The sequence below is a fragment of the Polypterus senegalus genome, chromosome 2 (genome assembly GCF_016835505.1).
Source record: "Polypterus senegalus isolate Bchr_013 chromosome 2, ASM1683550v1, whole genome shotgun sequence".
Taxonomy (NCBI): Eukaryota; Metazoa; Chordata; class Cladistia; order Polypteriformes; family Polypteridae; genus Polypterus; species Polypterus senegalus.
In genome coordinates, this window is record NC_053155.1 from 319847662 (window position 1) to 319868951 (window position 21290).

A 21290-nucleotide genomic window follows, 5' to 3' on the forward strand; every position below is an offset into this window, starting at 1 on the left:
GTATATATATATACTAGTTGTGTAAGCCTGTGCTATAAAAAGCAGGGGTCCTAGAAACTACTGAAATCGTCATAAAAGAAATCTGAAATGTCAGGTAATTGTAAGGGACCACTCTGGGCGCCTCTCTCATAGGAGGATTTGTTTTGCTGACGTGCTCGCCTTGCTTGTGTTATTAGTGGCTGAGAGAGTTTGTGTTTCCTCGGAGGTGGAGCCCTTACTCCGACTCCACCTGTCACTTCCGGGACAGACAGAGACACACACACACAAACACTCCCACACATAGACATCCATCCATTTTCCAACCCGCTGAACCCAAACACAGGGTCACGGGGGTCTGCTGGAGCCAATCCCAGCCAACACAGGGCACAAGGTAGGAACCAATCCTGGGCAGGGTGCCAACCCACCGCAGACACATAGACATTTATATATAAAATAAAGTGTTTGGAGAATTTCTGACAGCAAAACCTATCTGGGATTTGCATCTCCGTTTAATTTATGTAACACTGTAAAGCCTGCTGCATCCAGTTCAGGGTGGTGCCTGCAGCATTGGGTCCAAGACAGCCACAATAATAATAATAATAATACATTTTATTTGAAGCGCCTTTCAAAAAACTCAAGGTCACTGTACAATCAGATAAAAATTAAACATACTTAAAAATTTAAAATCCAAATAAAACAACACCAGTAACAATTACAGTGAATAAGCAATTTTGAACAGATGAGTTGTAAGATTAACCTGAAATTGATGAAAGGTAGTCGTGTTCCTAAGATAGGCAGGTAATGAGTTCCATAAGGAGGGTGCCGATCTGCTAAATGCTGGATATCCCATCGTGACAAGACGTGCTGGTGAATTATTTAAGTTGATGGAAGAAGAGGATCTGAGCATGCGAGAGGGTTTAGTGACTTGTAGGAGCTGTGAGAGATATGTAGGGGCAAGATTATGAATAGCCTTATACTGTATGTAAGGACTAAAATTTTATAGTTGACCCTAAACTTAATTGGCAGCCAATGAAGCTGCTGAATAACAGGCGTAATGTGATCAGAGTAGGGTGTTTTAGTAATTATACGAGCAGCCGAATTCTGAACAAAATTGAAGCTTATGTAGTAACTTTTGGGGCAGACCAAAGAGAAGTGAGTTGCAATAGTCCAGGCGGGAGGTGACCAAACTGACCACAAACCATTGCACACTCGGATTCTTCGTCTTCTTCTTCTTTCAGCCTAAGACAGGAGTCCCCCGTGGACTGTGATGCTTGCTGATGACATTGTGATCTGTAATGAGAGTAGGGAGCAGGTCAGGAGACCCTGGAGAGGAATGCAGGTCAGTAGGACCACCAAGACAGTATACATGTGTGTGAGTAAGAGGGAGGTCCGTGAAATGATGAGGATGCAGGGAGTAGAGATGGCGAAGGTGGATGAGTTTAAATACTTGGGATCAACAGTACAGAGTAATGGGGAGTGTGGAAAAGAAGAGAAGAATAGAGTGCAGGCAGGGTGGAGTGGGTGGAGAAGAGTGTCAGGAGTGATTGGTGACAGACGGGTATCAGCAAGAGTGAGAGTAAAGGTCTACAGGACGGTAGTGAGGCCAGCTGTGTTATATGGGCTGGAGACGGTGGCACAGGAGACAGAGCTGGAGGTGGCAGAGTTAAAGATGCTAAGATCTGCATTGGGTGTGACGAGGATGGACAGGATAAGAAATGAGGACATTAGAGGGTCAGCTCAGGTGGCACGGTTGGGAGACAAAGTCAGAGAGGTGAGATTGAGTTGGCTTGGACATGTGAGGAGGAGATATGAGGGGTATATTGGGAGAAGGGTGCTAAGGATAGAGCTGCCAGGCAAGAGGAGAAGAGGAAGGCCTAAGAGGAGGTTTATGGATGTGGTGAGAGAGGACATGCAGGTGATGGGGGTGACAGAACAAGATGACGAGGACAGGAAGATATGGAAGAAGATGATCCGCTGTGGCGAACCCCTAACGGGAGTAGACAAAAAAAAATCTGTAATGTTTTTGAAATTAATGTTTAGAAATCTGAAAAAATTGTAAGAGAAAATTTCTGTGATACATTTAGGCTGACTGAGGCTTTTTTTGTAGTCCCATTATTTTGTTTTGCTGTCCGATTTCATCATCTTGTTGTCTTTTGATACCTGAGTGTGTGCCATTACTCTTAACAGTCAGTCTTCGTCTAAGTGTATATTATTTTTAAATTACCAAAACCGTGAACTGGAATTCTAGCTCGTCATAATTTGTATTTTTTCCCCTCCTAGGTGTTGGAAAATCCTCTCTGGTCCACTTACTGTGTCAGAATCAAGTTTTGGGCAACCCCTCCTGGACTGTTGGCTGTTCTGTTGATGTCCGCGTAAGTTTGATGACTTTTTTGTTATATTTTGTGATCCTTGGCCTGCGGCCATTTTAGTACTGCCATAAAGCGTCTTTCTCGGGGCTCGTAGTGGGAGATACCTGTTCGGATTTTTAGCAAGTTCTACTGTAATACAATAAAATATATTTTTTGTATAGTCCAAAATCACACAAGGAGTTCTGCAATGGGCTTTAACAGGCCCTGCCTCATGACAGCCCCTCAGCCTTGACTCTCTAAGAAGACAAGGAAAAAAAAAATCCAAACGCATCAGGACCTAAGTAACACTTTACTTTAAATATCAAACAAAGTTGAATTCAATTGTTCTTTCGTTTGCTAGCTAAGCGGAGTTAAGGACCACGCCCCGAAGCTGGTGAGTGAGTGAGGAAGGCCCCGGCCCGCTGCGTGTTTCTGGGATTCGCACAAATAAATCGGTACTGCAAGCGAACTCTGATACATAGCGAAATTAGAGAAGACAAAAAAATCAACCGAAATTATAGAAAAAAAATCCCATCTAAAACCTTTAAGTAGTTAAAAGAGGACAGACAGACATTGGATTTGATATATTATTGTTTTATCTTGGTAGAGTAATATATATTGCTCTACTTTCCCCTATTGTATTATTAATATGTAGCCTTAGAATGCCTAATCTCACAGACTTACCACTGTATATAACTTCTCCCCACCTTCCCTTCTATATCTATAACCTCAGGCAATTAGATGTAGTAAAAAGACAAGCAGGAGTTAAGTTACACATAAAATAATGTATTACTGATAATATTCATAAATAATAACAAAATGCAAAGTACATTTGAATATTGGCAACCATACAACCTGATAAAATGGTGATGTGTAATTCAGGTGGCACACAGACTTGTAGTTACTTATAATGTCTCTAGTTTAGGCATCATTGGAGCTCAGCTTTCAGCCACATGCCTGTTCAATATGGCTGCTGAGCTGTGCTCTTCATTGTGTTGTCTTCATCATCACAGGTTAGCAAGAGAGATGCTTCTTCCATCATATGTTGGTTAGAGAGAGAGAATGTGATTGAGCAAGTACATTTATAGATGTTCTCTCCAATTCCTAGAACCAATAGGACATCATGGTACTTAAAGGCCTCTGAGACAAGCCAATTCCAAACAGCAATATCTCAGACCATTGGGAGCAATAGTACATTTAACACCTGCAACCCCCCCAAGACCATATGTTAAGCTAACCTGGCTTTGTGCAGGAGATCAAACTGGTTTAAGACACATCCCCCCCAAATCCTGTCGTAAAATTACAAAGAGACAGTCGTAAAAAGGGTTGGGGGTTGTGCAAACACGAATACCTCTCACCACTTGGTTTGCCTAAATTATAAATAAAGACATACAAAACATTTATCAAGTTATATGTAAAATCTCACATCACAACAATTATATATTAGTAAACCTTCAAAATAATGTGCAGTTAAAGTCTCAACAGCATTTCTGGTGTTTAGTAGAGCCAGATAACTAGAAGAATCTTCACCAAGCAGCTCTGAAAATGTCTGCTTTGTTTGGGTCTACAGACCTCTGTGAGTCTGACATGAATGTCATGAAGTCAAAGTTCAGAACAAGACTGCTAGATGAACATTGAAATGACTCCATAAGAGTGAACCAAAGTGGCTCGACTCCACCGTACACCTCCGTGCCAGTCATCTGACTAACTAAAAAGCACATCACCCAGGCAACTGGACCCGTGAATAAAGTGACACGTGACAAAATGACAAAAGGAATAAGTCATATCTGTGGGTTTGGAATTGCATTGTTTTGTGTTGACAGCATTCATGTTTTAATTCAATAGTGTGAGATACACTAGAAAATACATACAAAATGCACTTGCAGGTGAACTAAATATTTTGTTGTGATAAGTGATATGAAAAAGTTTGGGACCCCCTCTCAGCCTGCATAATAATTGACTCTCCTTTCAACCAAAAACATAACAGTGGTGTGTCTTTCATTTCCTAGGAATATCGGAGTCCGGGCGTGTTTTCCAAACAAAGATGTTTTTATTGAAGTAGTATTTAGTTGTATGAAATTTAAATGTGAAAAACTGGCTGTGCACAAATGTGTGTCCCCTTGTCATTGTGCTGATTTGAATGCCTGTCACTGCTCAATGCTGATTGGTTGAATGAGCTTGTTAAGCCTTGAACTTCACAGACAGGAGTGTCCAGTCATGAGTGGTCAAAGGTATTTAAGGTGGTCAGTTGCAAGTTGTGCTTCCTTCCCTTTGACTCTCCTCTGAAGAGCGACATACAGCATGGGATCCTCAAAGCAACTCTCAGAAGATCTGAAAATAAATATTGTTGAGTCTCCTGGTTTAGGGGAAGGCTACAAAAAAGCCATCTCAGAGGTTTAAACTGTCAGCTTCAACTGTAAGGAATGTGATCAGGAAATGGAAGGCCACAGGCACAGTTGCTGTTAAGCCAACTGTTGTGATGTAAGATTTTGCATATAACTTGATAAATGTTTTGTATGTCTTTCTTTATAATTTAAGCAAAGCAATGTAATTTAGTGTTACTTTGGTGAGAGGCATTTGTGTTAGCCCCCCCACCGTTACGACTAAGTCTCTTTGTAATTTTACGACAGGATTTGGGAGATGTGTCATAAACCAGTTTGGCGAGTGTTTCTCTGCTAAAGTCTTTCAACCCCCAAAGCGCAAGAAACCCAGGTTATGTTAACATATGGTTTGGGGGCAGGTGTTAAGATGTTCTATTTTCCCCCATTGGTCTGAGATATGGCTGTTTGGAATTGGCTTGTCTCAGAGGCCTTTAAGTACCATAACGTCCTAATGGCTGTAGGGGTTGGACAGAAAACCCATAAATTTGCTTGCTCAACCACATTCTTTCTCTTACTAACAACTGATGAAGACCATGAACTGACAAGAACAGCACAATGAAGGGCACAGCTTCAGCCATATTGACCAGGCTTAAGGCCTGTTCTAAAGAAAGCTGAGCACCAATGATGCCTCAACTAAAGACATTAAGTAACTAACAAGTCTGTGTGCCACCTGAGCTACACATCACCATTTAATCAGGTTGTATGGTTGCCAATATTCAAATGTACTTTGCATATTGTTATTATTTATGAATATTATCAATAATACATTATTTTATGTGTAACTTATTTCCTGCTTGTCTTTTTACTTCATCTAATTGTCTGCCTGAAGTTATAGATATAGAAGGGAAGGTGTGGATAAGTTATATACAGTACAATAATACCTTATAAACAATGGTAAGTCTGTGAGATTAGGCATTGTGACAAAGGCTACATATTAATAATACAAAGGGGAAAGTAACCAAGATGAAACACCAACTCGGGTCTGAGAGGTCAAGAAAAATACAAGAGCGGCATATGTTGAGGCAGGATTGTGAGAATGGTGACAGACAACCCACAGATCACCTCCAAAGATCTGCAAGAACATCTCGCTGCAGATGGTGTATCTGAACATCGCTCTACAATTCAGAACATCTGTATGGCAGGGTGATGAGAGAGAAGCCCTTTCTGCACTCACACCACAAACAGAGTCGCTTGTTGTATCAAATGCTCATTTAGACAAGTCAGATTCATTTTAGAACAAAGTGCTTTGGACTGATGAGACACAAATGGAGTTATTTGGTCAGAACAAAGGAGGTTCCATCATGCTGTGGGGCTGTATGGCTAGTTCAGGGACTGGGGCCCTTGTTAAAGTCGAGGGTCGGATGAATTCAACACAATATTAACAAATTCTTCAGGATAATGTTCAAGCATCAGTCACAAAGTTGAAGTTACAGAGGGGTTGAATATTCCAACAAGACAATGAGCCAAAACACAGTTGGAAATCTACAAAGGCATTCATCCAGAGGGAGAAGTCCAATGTTCTGGAATGGTCGTCACAGTCACCTGACTTGAATATCATCGACAATCTATGGGATGATTTGAAGCAGGCTGTCCATCAAGTTGAACTGAACTGGAGAGATTTGGTATGAAGAAGGTCAGAAATACCTCCATCCAGAATCCAGACACTCATCACAGGCTACAGGAGGACCGCGTCTGGAGGCTCAAAGGAGCAAAAGGAGGCTCAGCTGAGTATTGATGTCATATCTCTGTTGTGGTGCCCACATTTATGCACCTGTCTAATTTTGTTATGATGCATATTTCATATTTTCTGTTAATCCAATAAACTTAATGTCACTGCTGAAATCCTACTGTGTCCATAAGGCATGTCAGATATTAAAAGGAAGTTGTGACTTTGAAAGCTCAGCCAATGAGAAACAAAAATCTAAAGAATTAAGAGGGCTTCCCAAACTTTGTCATATGACGGTATTTTAGTGCAAAAGGCGAGTTGTGGACGCCAACATTTTGTAACTGTTCAGGCAAAACAAGCTTATTCAGTTTGTTGGGGTTGAAATAAGCTATGAGAATAAACGTTAGAAAACATGAGGAGCTCTCAGCCATTTTCATTTTGTAAAAGTAGCTCTCGGGAGGGGAAAAAAGGTTGGAGACCCCGGGTTTACACCCTCAGGTTTTCTTTTATAAATCCTACTGTCTGCGTGGGAAGTTGTGTACAAACATTTCAAGAATCTTTTTGTGCTTATGCAGGGACACTATAAATGAGCCCCCTCTGTAATATTTCAGCTGATTCTCCATTATGTGAGACTTGGAATAAGCGACCAAGTAGTGTGGTGGACAGTAAGACTTTAGGGACTTTGATATGGAAGAAATAAGTGGACCGGACTGGCGAGCTTTGGTGGGCTGAATGGCCTCTCCTCGTCCTCTTTGTTCTCATGTGCCACTTGAGCTAGTTTGGTATCGTCGTCAGACTTAACCAGCTCATTTTACATTAAATACATTCAGCATATCAATAGATATATGAAGCTTTACATTATTTTATATATTTAATTATGCAAACTGACAGCTGTGCCTTAGCAGGAATTGCGACCAAACTCCTTTGGCCTTGTCAGACTTTGCTATTTTATTTTATTTTTTTGCCTACCCTATTATCATTGATTTCTGTTATTTTTAGTGAAAACCTCTGGATTTCTACATTAAATTGACTGACTTGTATACCATATTTACTCGCGTTTAAGTTGTCCTGTGTATAAGTCGGAATTTGATTTTACCGTATAATTTCCGGTATTTTATAATGTCGGTCTTATAAGTCAAATGCGGGAAAACTCCTGCTATTGGTCCAAGAGATTACGATATGCTAATACCCGTCCAACTGTGAGAGGAACCACGGAGCACACAGCCTTTTGCTTTCTATGTATTGTGCCTACGTGACCACACGGTAATACCCGAACTATTCCAAAGCGATGTTTGCACTGTTTTGTTTTTTTTTTTTTTGTATCTCGCACCCTTATCTACCATGGAGTGTTTTGATCAGAAGAAAATTCGAAGCTGATTTTAAATTAATCGTCATTGAAGTGGCAAAAGAAATTGGTAACTGCGCTGCTGCAACAAGATTTGATATGTCTGAGGAACTGGTGTGAGATTGGAGAAGATGTAAAAAAAAAAAGTCGTATTTTTGAAGGGGCGTATAAGTCAAGGTCTGATTTTATGATCGATTTTTCAGGATTCAAGACCCGACTTTTATACGTGAGTATATACGGTAATCTAAAAATCTGCGGCGTGCCTAGCAGGTGAATGATATTATTCGTAATATTTTCTTCTTACCCAAAATCCCTTCCCCTCCTTATAAACCCAGAAAGGTAATTCATGTTGCCTGTCACAAACATTTGTTAAGTGTTCCTCTTGTTTATTCCAGTAGTTGTTGATGGCTGTTCAAAACCGGAATTGCAACTGATCTGCTTGTTTTGCTTTACTTGAATCTACGTATTAATAAAAATAGAGTTTACTGTTAAGGACAATCTTTTGGAAAGTTATTATGAGTAACCTTTTTTTGCTGTATATACTTAAATCAGGCTCATGATTACAAAGAGGGAACCCCAGAAGAGAAGACATACTACATTGAGTTGTGGGATATCGGAGGATCTGTCGGCAGCAGCAGCAGTGTGAAAAGCACCCGGGCCGTGTTTTATCACTCAGTAAATGGTAAAATTAATGTTTTATTACATTGTCAGTGATGCCTAATGTCCTCTGCAATGTGTTTTTCTCCCTCAGCGCAAACACGGGGCCTATAAAAAGTCTTGAGCCACTTGGGAGTTTTCACATTTTATTGTTGTTCAACATTGAATCATTGTCCCATTTAATTTGGCTTTTATCACACTGAGCAACAGAAAAAGATTGTTTAGTGTCAAAGTGAAATCAGACCTAAAGTGCTCCAAATGAATTACAAATATAAAACGAAATAATTGATAAGCATTCGCACTTTTGTGTATGACAGCCCTCAGATTGGTTTTAAAACTCACAGAATTAGTCGAATGGTGATCATCCATCTAATTGTAGTCCAAATGCTTCTGAATCTGGAAAGGAAGGTCCAGCTCGCAGCGATTATGACACAGCTTTAAATCTAAAACCAAGTGATCATGTATGAAGAAGGCCACCAAGAGTCCTTTGAGAATTCTGACGTCGTCATAAGCTACAGTGGCTGACACTGGAGAGACTCTGCAGATTACAACTGTGCCCGGGCGCTTCACCAGTCACGGCTTTACAGGAGAGTGGCAAAGAGAAAAAACCCCCAGGATGTCTTGGCAGAAGGCACATGGGAGACTTGGAAGTCGGCTCATTAGAAGGTTCTGTGGTCTGATGAGACCAAAATGGAGCTTTTTGGCCATGAGGCTAAGCATCGTGTTATAGTGCTCATCATTAGAAACACTTTGCCGTGAATCTCGGTGGTGACAGCTTCAGGGCTTTAGGATGCTTCTCTGCAGCAGGCCCTGAAAAGTTTGTCAGGGGAAAATGAAGGCAGCAAAATCTGATGAAGTCTCCAAGGAACCTGAAAATGGGGGAGAAGAATTCTTTTCCAGCTTAAAGCTAAAGCTACACAGGAATGACTTTGAAACAGCAATGTGAGTGTCCTGGAGAGGCCGAGTCAGAGTGCAGGTCTCAATTCAAGTGAGAATTTGTGGCTGGGCTTGATAAAGGCCATTCACTCGCCATCTCCACGTCACCTGAGAGAACCTGAGGAGTGTGGCAAAGAAGAAGAAAATGGCAGAGCTGACCTGTGCAGACAAAGTCGAGACTGTCACGGCTACTAAATGCTCAACTGAGGAGACGGAGTACTCCTGTGGTGGATGATTTTGTGTTTTATATTTGTAATTAATTTAGACTGCTTTGACATTAAATAGTCATCTTCTGTGAGTTGGTTTTAAAAAAGCTAAATTAAATCCACTGTGTGTCAGAGTTGTATATTAATAAAATATGTAAACATCTAAGGGGTGACTGGCACAGTGTATGATCAATGAGGACTCTATTTGTGTTATTTTTAAACATTAATTAAAGTTAAATTACAGTTAATGTGTATTAGTTCTGCCCACAAATTTTCAATCAGATTCAGCTACTCCAGGGCTGGCATTCTGGAAACCACAGAGCAACACCAAGGAATGACTGAGAAATGGGGAAGGACAACACAGCGGGCGACGGCCTACTATGGACACTATGTCCCCTTTTACACGGGGTGGCAGCCTCCTGTCTGGACGATCCCCATGTGGATGCCCGCAGGGTCTGAGGTGTCTGTGCTCCTGGGTTGTGTGGGGGCTGCCAGGGAGAGATGTGACATACTGATGGCACAAGGACCGTTAGGGCCCAGAAGTACTTCCCGGGATAGTAGATTGAGCACCAGAGGTACTCCCAGGTTTGGAGTGAAAACTGAGCCCCCCTACTCGACACTGGCATCAGAATTGAGAGGAAGCGGATGAGACTTAATGGGAGATGAAGGAGGAGAAGCTTCATGCCTGTTGTTTGCATTGAATTAAGGAAACTGGAGCCCTTGTGAAGGTGTGTTGAATAAACATTATTTGTTCAACCCAGGGCTGTGTCGTGAAGTTGTGTCAAGGGGTTTAGGGTGCTGAGATGCCCCTTGCAGGCCCCACTGTGAACGATATATATGTATAGACAGAGAGAGAGAAAAACAAATAAATAATTGGTAATACTTTAGCTTAGGTACTGCAATTGTTACACATTTGCTCTTAATATCTAAATTAACACTTCGTAACACCTATGACTTTGGAGTCGTCTGAGGTGGCCTAACTGAGACTCATTTCTCTCAATATTACGTACTAGCAAAATACCCGCACTTCGCAGTGGAGAAGTAGTGTGTTAAAGAAGTTATGAAAAAGAAAAGGAAACATTTAAAAATAACGTAACCTGATTGTCAATGTAATTGTTTTGTCACTGTTATGAGTGTTGCTGTCAGCAAGGATTTGATTCTCATTATTTCTTTCAATCAGGTTCGTATTTGGAGGACGTGTTGTGTTCAAGTTACATTCTGTATTTGTCAACCATTGTAAAGATAACAGGTTTCATTCATCGAAGTGTTTACTACCCAAATCGCTACTCGTGAATCTAAGATTTTTAACAGGCATTCCTGGTATTAAGTTGTGGATTTGCCTGCGAATATTTAGCGGCAGCGTGTCTATGAACTTAATTTAAACTTAAGCTTTACACCTTGCTTTCCTATTGATATGTCTACAAAGGCTTGTCCAGCTTCATGCATCAATAAACGGCTCGTCTTCCTCTTTATCTGAGACATCACACACTGCATGCACGGGTTTACCTTTCCCAGTCCTGCAAAGTCAGTTCACGTGAGCTGCTCGGAATACATGCATCAAAGGTTCTCAGCTGTGCTTGTGCTATCTTGTGCGATCTTGCGATGTTCACGGCTTTATTTAATGTTAGCTCAGACCCGGCAATGCGTCTTCTCATTAAACTTGTATCTCGTGAATATCGTATTTGTCTTAAGCATGACAAACGCCAGCAGCAGCCTGTCTATGAACTTAATTTAAACTTAAGGTTTACATTGTACTTTGTTTCCGCAGTAGCTGCACTTATGAATATGCTTGTATGCGTCACTCGCTTCATATTCTTTTGCTGCCTTCTCAATTGTGTAATGCGTTTTTTGTTCAGCGCTCTTTTGAGCTCTTGCTTGTTGTCTGCGTACTGCGTTCAGAGTCAGTTCACGTGAGCCGCTCGGAGTACATGCATCAAAGGTTCTCGGCTGTGCTTGTGCTATCTTGTGCGATCTTGTGATGTCCACGGCTTTATTTAATGTTAGCTAAGACCCGGCACTTAAAAGTTTCTCTCGCACTTTCACTGAGTTTGTGCCAAACACCTCCCTGACCATCTCATCTTCTTTTACATAAGCACAGCCCTAAACCTGCAAATATTTAGCGGCAGAGTGTTTCTATTGGATTGCTGCTGATGGACGGCCTTATATGGGCAGGCACTCAATTATGTGGGAGGCGCGACGATGAGAGACGCAACTCCGCCTCGCACAGCGACCAAGCTGCAGGCAATGGCCGTATATATGTACGTAAGTAGGATTCAGTTATGACCATTACGCATAGAATTTTGCAATGAAACCTGCCCAACTTTTGTAAGTAAGCTGTAAGGAATGAGCCTGAGAAATTTCAGCCTTCTACCTACACGGGAAGTTGGAGAATTAGTGATCAGTGAGTGAGTGAGTGAATGAGTGAGTGAGTGAGTGAGTGAGGGCTTTGCCTTTTATTAGTATAGATTTAGTGTAAAGCCTTTTGAATCCTTCATAGTCACAAGTCATTTTACCAGTCTCTCAATATGCTACAATGCACACAGATTAATAACCGATCTACTGATGGCTTATAAGGGTTATGAAGATATGTTATGAACATATTAAGGTTTATGTTGAGGTCTTGTGACTTATGATCAGTAGGTACATTTTTGTAGTACTTAGTCAATCAGTTAGTCATTGTCCAACCCGCTGTATCCTAACACAGGGTCATGGGGGTCTGCTGGAGCTAATCCCAGCCAGCACAAGGCAAGAACAAATCCCGGGCAAGGTGCCAGCCCACCTCAGGGCACACACACCCACCCACACACCAAGCACACATTAGGGACAATTTACTGTAGAATCGCCAATGCACCTAACCTGCATGTCTTTGGACTGTGGGAGGAAACCCACACAGAGCACTACCACCGTGCCACCCGTGCTTAAAGTATTACCATTTAATTTATAAAATATACAGTAGACATCTGCAAAGTCGCGGCTCAGAGCTCACAGCCTTAGTCATTTGCGGATTTTGCCTTAGAGCCTATCTAACAATTGTTAGTGGAAACCGCAAATATCCTCCACAATTTTTATGGCTTTTTTTGTGTCAGTACTGCACTGTAGAGAGAACAGGAAACAACTGTAGAGGAAAATGCAGTTTCAAATTCTTTTGGCTACTTTGACCATCCCAAGCCGCAACTCCCAGCAGTCCCTGCAGTGGGTCTGATTGGTCTTGTGCTGAGGGTGCTGGGGCTGTTGGGGTCAAAGGATGTGAGCGGCTTTTAACTCTTTCAGGGCTGATGTCGACTTTTGTCAAAATTTAGGAGTAGAGGATGGTAATCAGCTGTAAACTGCAACAAAACTCACCCTTACATTTTAGTTTGACTCACTTTGCTAGAAGGAAAGTTACATAGCTTGATTTAAACCTGGATTCCCTATGCGTGCATGAGCAACGAAGAGAAAACAACCTCTAAAATGGCACCAACATCTGGCGAGACACCAAATCAAATGTGCAAAGCAAAATACTCCATACTCCGTTTTACATAATTTCGTTGAATAGGACTCTGACTTGTTGGATTCTGAGTTTGATGCAAGTGATCTGGAAATGGATATCAAAAACAAAAGTGAGGTGCCAGCATCATCTGATCGATCCCCAGCTGACCATGGTGCTGATGCGCCTACACAAACGTTTGCCTGGTAGGACCAACACTTATGATGTCAAGAGGTACAAACCATATTGTGTCACATTGCAACTGCCACCGCCACTGCCCCCCGCCTGCTGTGCTAAGACTGCCAGGCAGCTGACCCACTGTGCAATCCTGCTGACCATCAAGATGCCCCCACACAGCCAATGCCACCAAAGAGATGCTGAACATGCGCCAACAGAAGCCACAGCACATATCAACAGACATTTCATGTTGGATTATGTGTGAAACCATTGCTTTGTGTGTTTTTCATAAAACTGAGTTTTTTTTGGAAAAAATATTCAGCCCTCAAAGTGTTAAAAAGGTGGCCGGTGACCAAAAGCAAAAAAAAAGTGTTTGTAATTTGACTTTCAAGTTCCTGTCTGTCTGCCTTCTGTTGGGTTACCTGTACTTATTTGTTTTGTCCTTGATCATTTCGCGGTTGGCGTCTGGATTGTCTGCCGTCTGCCTGTGTACACGAGGACTGTAAGTGGATCGCATGGCCATCCTGCAAAGACAGGAGCGCTTCTGAACCCGTCCACCCGTCTTCACCATTTCAAGAGCTAGCGATAGGACTATCTTTACATTGATAAGATAAAGACAGCTCAAGGATGGAAGAAGGGAAACACCTGCTGGCTCAAGGCCGACCTAAAAATAAGTGAGGCAGAAAAATAAAGATAAATGACAGAAAATAAGAAATGTTGGTGGTTCTAAAGAAAGTTAATTAGACCAGCTGTAGAAAAGGAGTCGGAGGAAGCAGTGAATGAGCGAGGTCAGAATGATCAGAAATGATTATATAATCTGTGATATTTACCGTACATGTTTGGGGCTCAGCTCGATTTGGCCTAAATTGAGTTGAGTCCGTGTTATTGTTTGATTGCAAATGAGTCACATGACCTGCACTGTGAGGGAGCGTCAGTTACGGCACTACGGCCATGTGGTGCAGTTCCAAGAGGGTGATCCTCATTGCGGAGGACCTGAGCGACTGGACCAGGTCAGGGGGATGCCAATGTATCATCTGGCAGTGGCAGATAGAGGGGTTGTTTTTGAAGGGTGAGACTGGACCGCGGGTCTGTCTTTGGGGGGTGTTCTTGCCAACCAGGATCCCAAGCTCTTTTGTCATGTAGTGGGTGCAGCAACGCATTGTACCAGTGCCTGCTCGCCAACCTGACATGACTAACACCATGTATGTATTTACATTTTATTTTTTTTTTCCCCAGGTATTATTTTGGTTCATGACTTAACAAATAAAAAATCTTCGCAGAACTTGACACGCTGGTCACTTGAAGTATTAAATAAAGACTCCTCCCCGACAAGGGTTATCGTCACCAATGGGTATGTTCTATTAGAGTTTCTGCTTTGTGATAATAAAGGTTGAATGTAAAGAAATAATTGTATATTATGGCTTACATTAATGTGTGTTTTACTCTGAGAAAAATTATCTAAACTTTATCAGAATCAAGTTTAACATTCTTTTTTAATCTTTATTGTATGTATGTATGTATAGTTGAGGCCAAAAGTTTCCATCTGCCTCAGTTGAAGACTTTCAAAGCCCACGTTTCCCAGCTCCACACACATGTTGCCGTACATCCCCTGTGTTAAGACCATTAAGGTATCTTACTGTATTTCCATAAGCAGTCATGTCAAAAATAATAAGCGGTGCCCACATGGCAGACCGATTTCCTCAGTGCTTTCTGGGGACTTTGACGCCCAGTTGTATTGTTTTGATTCCTGCTGTGCCTCCAGTTTTGAGCTTTTTTTATTTTTTTATTATACTTTATTAATCCCAAAGGAAATGACTTGTTTTTTTTCGCATACCCCTTGGGGTCAGAGCGCAGGGTCAGCCATTGTACAGCGCCCCTGAAGCAATTGGAGGTTAAGGGCCTTTGCTCAAGGGCCCAGCAGAGTAGCATCTCTTTTGGCAGTGATGGGCATTCGAACCGGCAACCTTCGGGATACCAGCGCAGATCCTTAGCCTCAGAGCCACCACTCCGCCTAATTATTTATTTATTTATTTATTTATTTTTGTACTTTCATAGTGCTAACTTTCCAATTTTCACAGACATGCAAATTCAATCTGTCACACATCTTCCAAGTGTTAGGCTATAATGGACAACAAGTGCACAGGATTTCCAGCTAAGAAGTTGTGTATGTGCTGCTCAATACTCCGCATCAGTCGAGCGCCAAACTACTGTTTTGAATGTAACCGTCAATAATGTGATAGAATACACCTCAGAAAAACTGGAGGGGATGAACAGAAACTGCAGATATCCTGTAACTGCTCACCCGAAAGCAAACTGAAATTAGGCAAAATCAGCAGCTTGTTGCTAATGGCACCAAAGTCACCCAGTGCCTGCACTGATGTGTAGCACAGAGAGCCAAGATGGGGGGCCTGATATATAAGGCATTGACTATTAGACACCTAAACACGGTAGCAAATGAAAAAGAGAAGTCGACGTGGTTGCACCATAAAAAGTTGACTACCAGTGGCATACAAAATCCACAAAGAAATATGAAGACGACAGTACATTATAGTAGTCCAGACAGTTAATAATTAGTTTTAAAACTGTATTGGTGATCAAAAAACTCAAACAGAATCCCTCCGTGTGAATGCAGATCGATTGTTGGTGTGAACGATGTCCTATTAAGACGAACTGTGGAGGTGTTTTCATTTTGGTCCATTGCACACTATAGGAATGTTCAGTAATCCTAGACATACAGTCTGCCAGTGGCTTCTTTGCCTATCTTCTTATTCTTTAATCTCATCGACCTCTAAGATGGAATCCTCGTATTATCCTCCATTGAAGAGACAACATCCAGGACCAAGGAGATATTGCAGAAGTCTGGGGTTCACTTAGCAATGTGGCTTCTGCCAAGATCAAAATCAAGGCCATACTTTATATGACTTTTACCGATTTAAATATAAGGAAACTTTGTGGATGTCTCTGACTAAAAAGAAAGTGTCAATTCAAGTCTAAAATGTTCTGTTTATTGTATCTGTTCTTAATCATCCATAGCAGTTTCTCTTTTATTTTGTCAGTGACTATGACAGGGAGCAGTTTGCTGACAACCAGATCCCTCTACTGGTGATTGGTACCAAAGTTGACCAGATTCCAGAAAATAAACGGAATGAGGTGTTGACAAGGACAGCTTTCCTGGCAGAAGATTTTAATGCTGAAGAAATTAATCTGGTACTCTATCTATCTATTTATTATATTGCACCTTTCACATCTATCTATCTCCTATCTATCTATTATATAGTTCCTTTCACATTATCTATCTAACCTGTTTTCTTCTGGAGTTAGCTGCCTGTATCCAGATGTTCTCTCAAGTGTAAGAACTCAAGATGAGAACTAGCACTTTACAGGAACATTTTCCCATCATAAGCCAAAGTCTCACCCACCATTAGCGCAGACCCAAATTAAAGGTTGTGAAGGTTTGTGCACATTATTGTTACATATGCATTATTTTCACTTTTACTTTAAAATCTCTGTATCTTTTGTAAAAACATTACTTGTCCTTGTATTTTCTGCCTGGTAGATGACTCTTAGACTCTTGAAGACCTGTAATTGCTTCCTCCACTCCTCGTTTTCCTCTGAACTTAAAGAAGCTGATTTCCCGTAGCCTGTCAGAGTTGCACTTCATACCTGAGCTGCACTTTTTCATTTTTGTGCTGCTCTTGTTTGTTTCATGGTGGTCAAACTTGCATGCATTTTGGTTTTAAGTATTTCTGATTACATTTAAAGAGATTGTTCTTATTTTCACTTTTACTTTAAAAACTTTTGTAAAAACATTACTTGTCCTTTATTTTCTGCCCTGTGTGTGGTTACATCTGTTTCTCGCAGGACGTATAACGCTGCTCGCATTGTGAAGGGTGGGCGGCTGAACGCACGCGTCGGATCATCTGCTGTCTTTCTGCTGCTGGAGAGCTGCCTGTTCTGCTTGTCGCATGTCGTCGTTTTAAGAGCTGGGAGCACATGATGCGTGTCTGCCAAAAGCAATCCAACAACTGCTAGGCTAGATGTCTATGGACTTGTTTTAAATGATGGCTCACTGCCTTGTCTCACGTAACGTTTGTAAAAACAATACTTGTCCTTTATTTCCGGCCCAAGGCGTGGTTGCATCTCTTTCTCGCAGGATGTATAACGCTGCTCGCATTGTGAAGGGTGGGCAGCGTCGATCAGTTTAAAGCCTGTACAGCTGCTGTCGTTTTGGCCACTTCATGTCTCTGCTGCTCGCGTTGTGATCGCTCCTATGTGATCATAAATACACACCTGACCGAATTGTGTTTTCTTTGAAATGAAACTTGTCGTTGCTTTAACTGTTGCGGGACCACAGATTCTGATAGCGTATGATCTATTATTGTGTAAATCTACATTTTGTGCATTGAATGATGCGAAGGAAAAAAAAACTTTGTTTTCTGCTCGTTGCCTTTTATTTCTGACCTCGCTTTGTCCTGCTGTTTTTTCAATTACACCTGGACCTGATGATTCATTTCCTTTTGTTTGCGCTAATGCGATCTTTACTATCTTTTTTTTTTTGATACTGTAGCGACTAACATAATAAAGTGTCACAAAAGTTTTACTTGAACAATCGCCGACTTCGTAACCCCAAAAACAACTTTCTAGCACCTTCTCCAACCCCTCATCCTGGGTCACACATCAATCAATACCGCACTATCAGTCTTCCATGCTGCACTCCACCCTCCCTCAATCGGACATAACAGTCACTTAAAACAAAAAAGGCTTCAACTTGGTTGGGATGCTACAATACTTTCGAATTTGACTGCTTTCATATTCTGTACCTTTCTCTGCATGTGTATCGCGCCATCGTTTGTTTGAGCCTTTCGAATTCCACTGTTTTCATAATCTCTTATCTGCCTTTTTTCTCTCCAGCGCTGTTGGGTCTCTTTTCTCAGCGCTGCTCTTTCTTCTTTGCTTAGTCATTGACGTTTCATCTAGAACATATTGTCTTTATACGCTTTATATGTGCTGAGAGCACAGGATCTGTGTGTGCTACGTGCCTTTACACAACTTAGTGTTATTTGATATTGTTTGCGTCTTGTAAGTGTCTTCTGAGAAGATCACGTCTCGTCGCCCAGCTTTCCCTTTCCAGGATTTTATTTTTTATAATAGAGAGATGTTACTGAGCAAAATCGTTAAGAGAGCCTTACCATTCAATCATTAAATGTTGTTGCCTGCCAGATTGATTGCGTGATTGATTGATTTCACTTATAATTCAAGAACATTAGTTCAGGCCTAAATATTCTAGATAGTGTTATCCTCTTGGTCCCAAAAAAACGATAAAAAAAAAAAGTATATTCACAAACTCGGCCTTAAAACTCAAAACTCAGGCCTGATCCTGAAATTGTTCATGTTTGTCTGGGGCCTGTATTTATAGAAGAGGCCCAGACTTATAAATCCCAGTGTGAGCGGAGATCTGTTAAAAACAAATCACGACGATAATAATCATACATAAAGGGCAAAATGTAAGAAGTGTAATTGAAAACAATTAAATTTGAATTGCAAAAAGTTGCCTCCTGAGAGGCAAACTAAAATACAAAATCAAAACACAAAAACAAAAATCAAATCCGGAAACCAGAGCATGGTATTCAAAACCAAATTATGAAAGTGATATTTACAAAATCTTTCACAAAAGTCATCCAGGGGCTGAGCAAGAGAAGCAACGTCTCCGCGCCAGTCTGTGGTATAGAAGACTTTAGAAATGCCCTCATGGTAGCCACATTGGCAGCCTCAGAGGAGCCGGTCCCCTTGATTTCAATATATAAAAAGAAAGAACAATAAGTGACAAAATTATCCTGCAGCAACAAAAAGAAAAATGTGAAATGATTAATAAACTAGAAACCCCATCTGTCTGCCCATTTTCTAAACTCTCTTTATCATTGAAGAGGTGGTGGGGCTGCTGGAGCCTGTCCTAACAAGCACAAGGGGGCAAGACCAGAACGCTGTCTGGACAAGGGCGCCAGTCCATCATTGGGTGAACGCAAAGACATAAACTTTGTCCAATTTAGTTTCACCAATCCACCTAACCTGCATGTTTTTGGCCAGTGAGAGGAAACCAGAGCATCCAATCAATGTTCCCTCTAAGGAGTAGCATATAGTGAGCAAAAAACATTGTTTATGAGCGACATTTTGTTTAAGCCAAAAATTTATGAGCACCAATTTTCACGATAAGTACGAGCGACACATTCGTAATGAGCGATCATGCGGGAAGTATGAGCGACTATCTGAATTCGTGTGAGCAATCGCTCATGCGCTCAGCTTAGAGGGAACATCGCATCCAATGTGAACCCACACAGACACGAAGAGAACTTGCAGATCCCACACAGGGAGGACCCAGGACACGAACCCTGATTTCCCAACTGTAAGGCAGCAGTGCTACTGCTGTGTTGCCCTAAACAAGAAAATGAAATACTAATTTAAAAACAACATAATACAACAAGAAATAAAAATGAATTTCATAAAAAAAAAACAACAAAAAAGGAAAAGAAACAAAACTTTGGCATGGAGCCCTGCTTAAACTACAACTGAAATAGAGTGTCTGTTACTTAGAGGACATGTAATAAGAAAATCCATCCATTTTAACCTACTGAGGTTTGCAGAGGACAGAGTCTACCCAGGCAATGCAGGCCAAAATGCCTAGAAGGTGTGCCAGTCCATAATAGGGCACACTCATGCATGCACCCCCACGTCCTGACACTAGGCCAGTCACTGTCATCAGACACTGTCAGATTGGTATGCATGGCTATGACATACGAGAGAAAAATGTAATCGGCCAAACTCTTGTACGTACTGCGTGAAAATACCTAACACAAACAACTTTCATTTTATATAGTGAACCACAAACCTAAGACGCTTTGCAGTTAAAGGGATACGATGCAATTATTTGAATACACAGGTTGAGTATCTTGTCAGTTGGAGATGAGGCCTGACCAAGCAGCCTTGGAAGCTAACAATCCAGTGCCTCTGCCATTACGCCACACTGCCTTAAATTCTAAAACTCGGAGACTCGGTTTGCATTTTTGTCTAACGGATACCTATAATTTTTTTTTTCCTTTCAGGACTGTACAAACCCCAGATATTTAGCTGCAGGTTCATCAAATGCTGTCAAGCTGAGCAAGTTTTTTGATAAGGTAAGCATTTGTACTTTTGCGTGTGAGTTTTCATTATAATAGAAGATCACCTATAGACCAAAAAGACAGCAGACGCAGTTCATCTTTTCCTGTTCATTCATATGTTTGTGCTTTTTCATCAGATATACATAACCTTCTCTAAACATGGCTTGTAAATAAGACATAAACCAGCTGGCACCCCATCAGGGCGATGCAGCTGCATATGCCAAGTTGCTGAATTGAAATCTCACTGTACTCCGCACACGTGACTGTACTACGAGTGCTGCCACTGGTGCTTTAAGTCCAGCTGTTGTTCGCTTCAGTTCTTTCAGCATGGTGTCCGTTAGGCCGTGAGGTACTGTTCTACATACCAGCTGTCTTCTTATAGTTAGAACTGAAATAAAAATATTGGGTATCAAGGTGTGGCTGTACCTGTAATTGTCTCTTTTAAGTCTACTCGTCTGTATTATTCAGTTCATTTTCACTTTTACTTTTAAGGTTTTATGGATTACTTTATGGAACTGTAGAATTAGGGAAGATCTAGTGACAAATGAAAACTGGTGGCTGGGTAGAAGAAGATGATTGAAAAGTGCAGTGCAGCCAGGCACACATAAGAGACACGTAAACACGGAGTGTCTGCTGTCTGGCAGAGTTGGCAATAAAACGAACATAGGATATCCAGTGTACGTGCAACGGTAACACTTTAGAACAAACTCAGTCCTGGGGACCTCCTGTGGCTGCAGGTTTTTGTTCCAACCAGCTTCTGTTTTTAATTGGACTCCTGGGCTAATTAAGAGATTTGTTATTTCCCAGATTCTGTGTTTTGGGAACAATATAGAAATTAGAAAACTAAGTTTGGCAAATTATCAAATAAAATGTGCTAAGCAGTTATATGGGAATAATGTATTTTTTTCTTTTTGACAATATTTTCATTTTACTTTTCCAGGTGTTCTAATTGTTTAATTAATCCATTACACTGGT

The 21290-nt window shown here is 41.2% G+C and overlaps 1 protein-coding gene across 1 annotated transcript in view; it reads left to right on the plus strand.

Annotated features, from left to right (window-relative positions):
• The window catches only part of rabl3 (RAB, member of RAS oncogene family-like 3), a 46261-nt gene that overhangs the window by 11233 nt on the left and 13738 nt on the right, over positions 1-21290 (plus strand). Inside the window, exons 2-6 of the mRNA XM_039745957.1 lie at positions 2260-2351; positions 8272-8401; positions 14398-14512; positions 16218-16368; positions 20259-20330. Of these exons, the coding sequence (XP_039601891.1) occupies positions 2260-2351; positions 8272-8401; positions 14398-14512; positions 16218-16368; positions 20259-20330 (560 nt within the window). The remainder of the gene's footprint in view (positions 1-2259; positions 2352-8271; positions 8402-14397; positions 14513-16217; positions 16369-20258; positions 20331-21290) is intronic.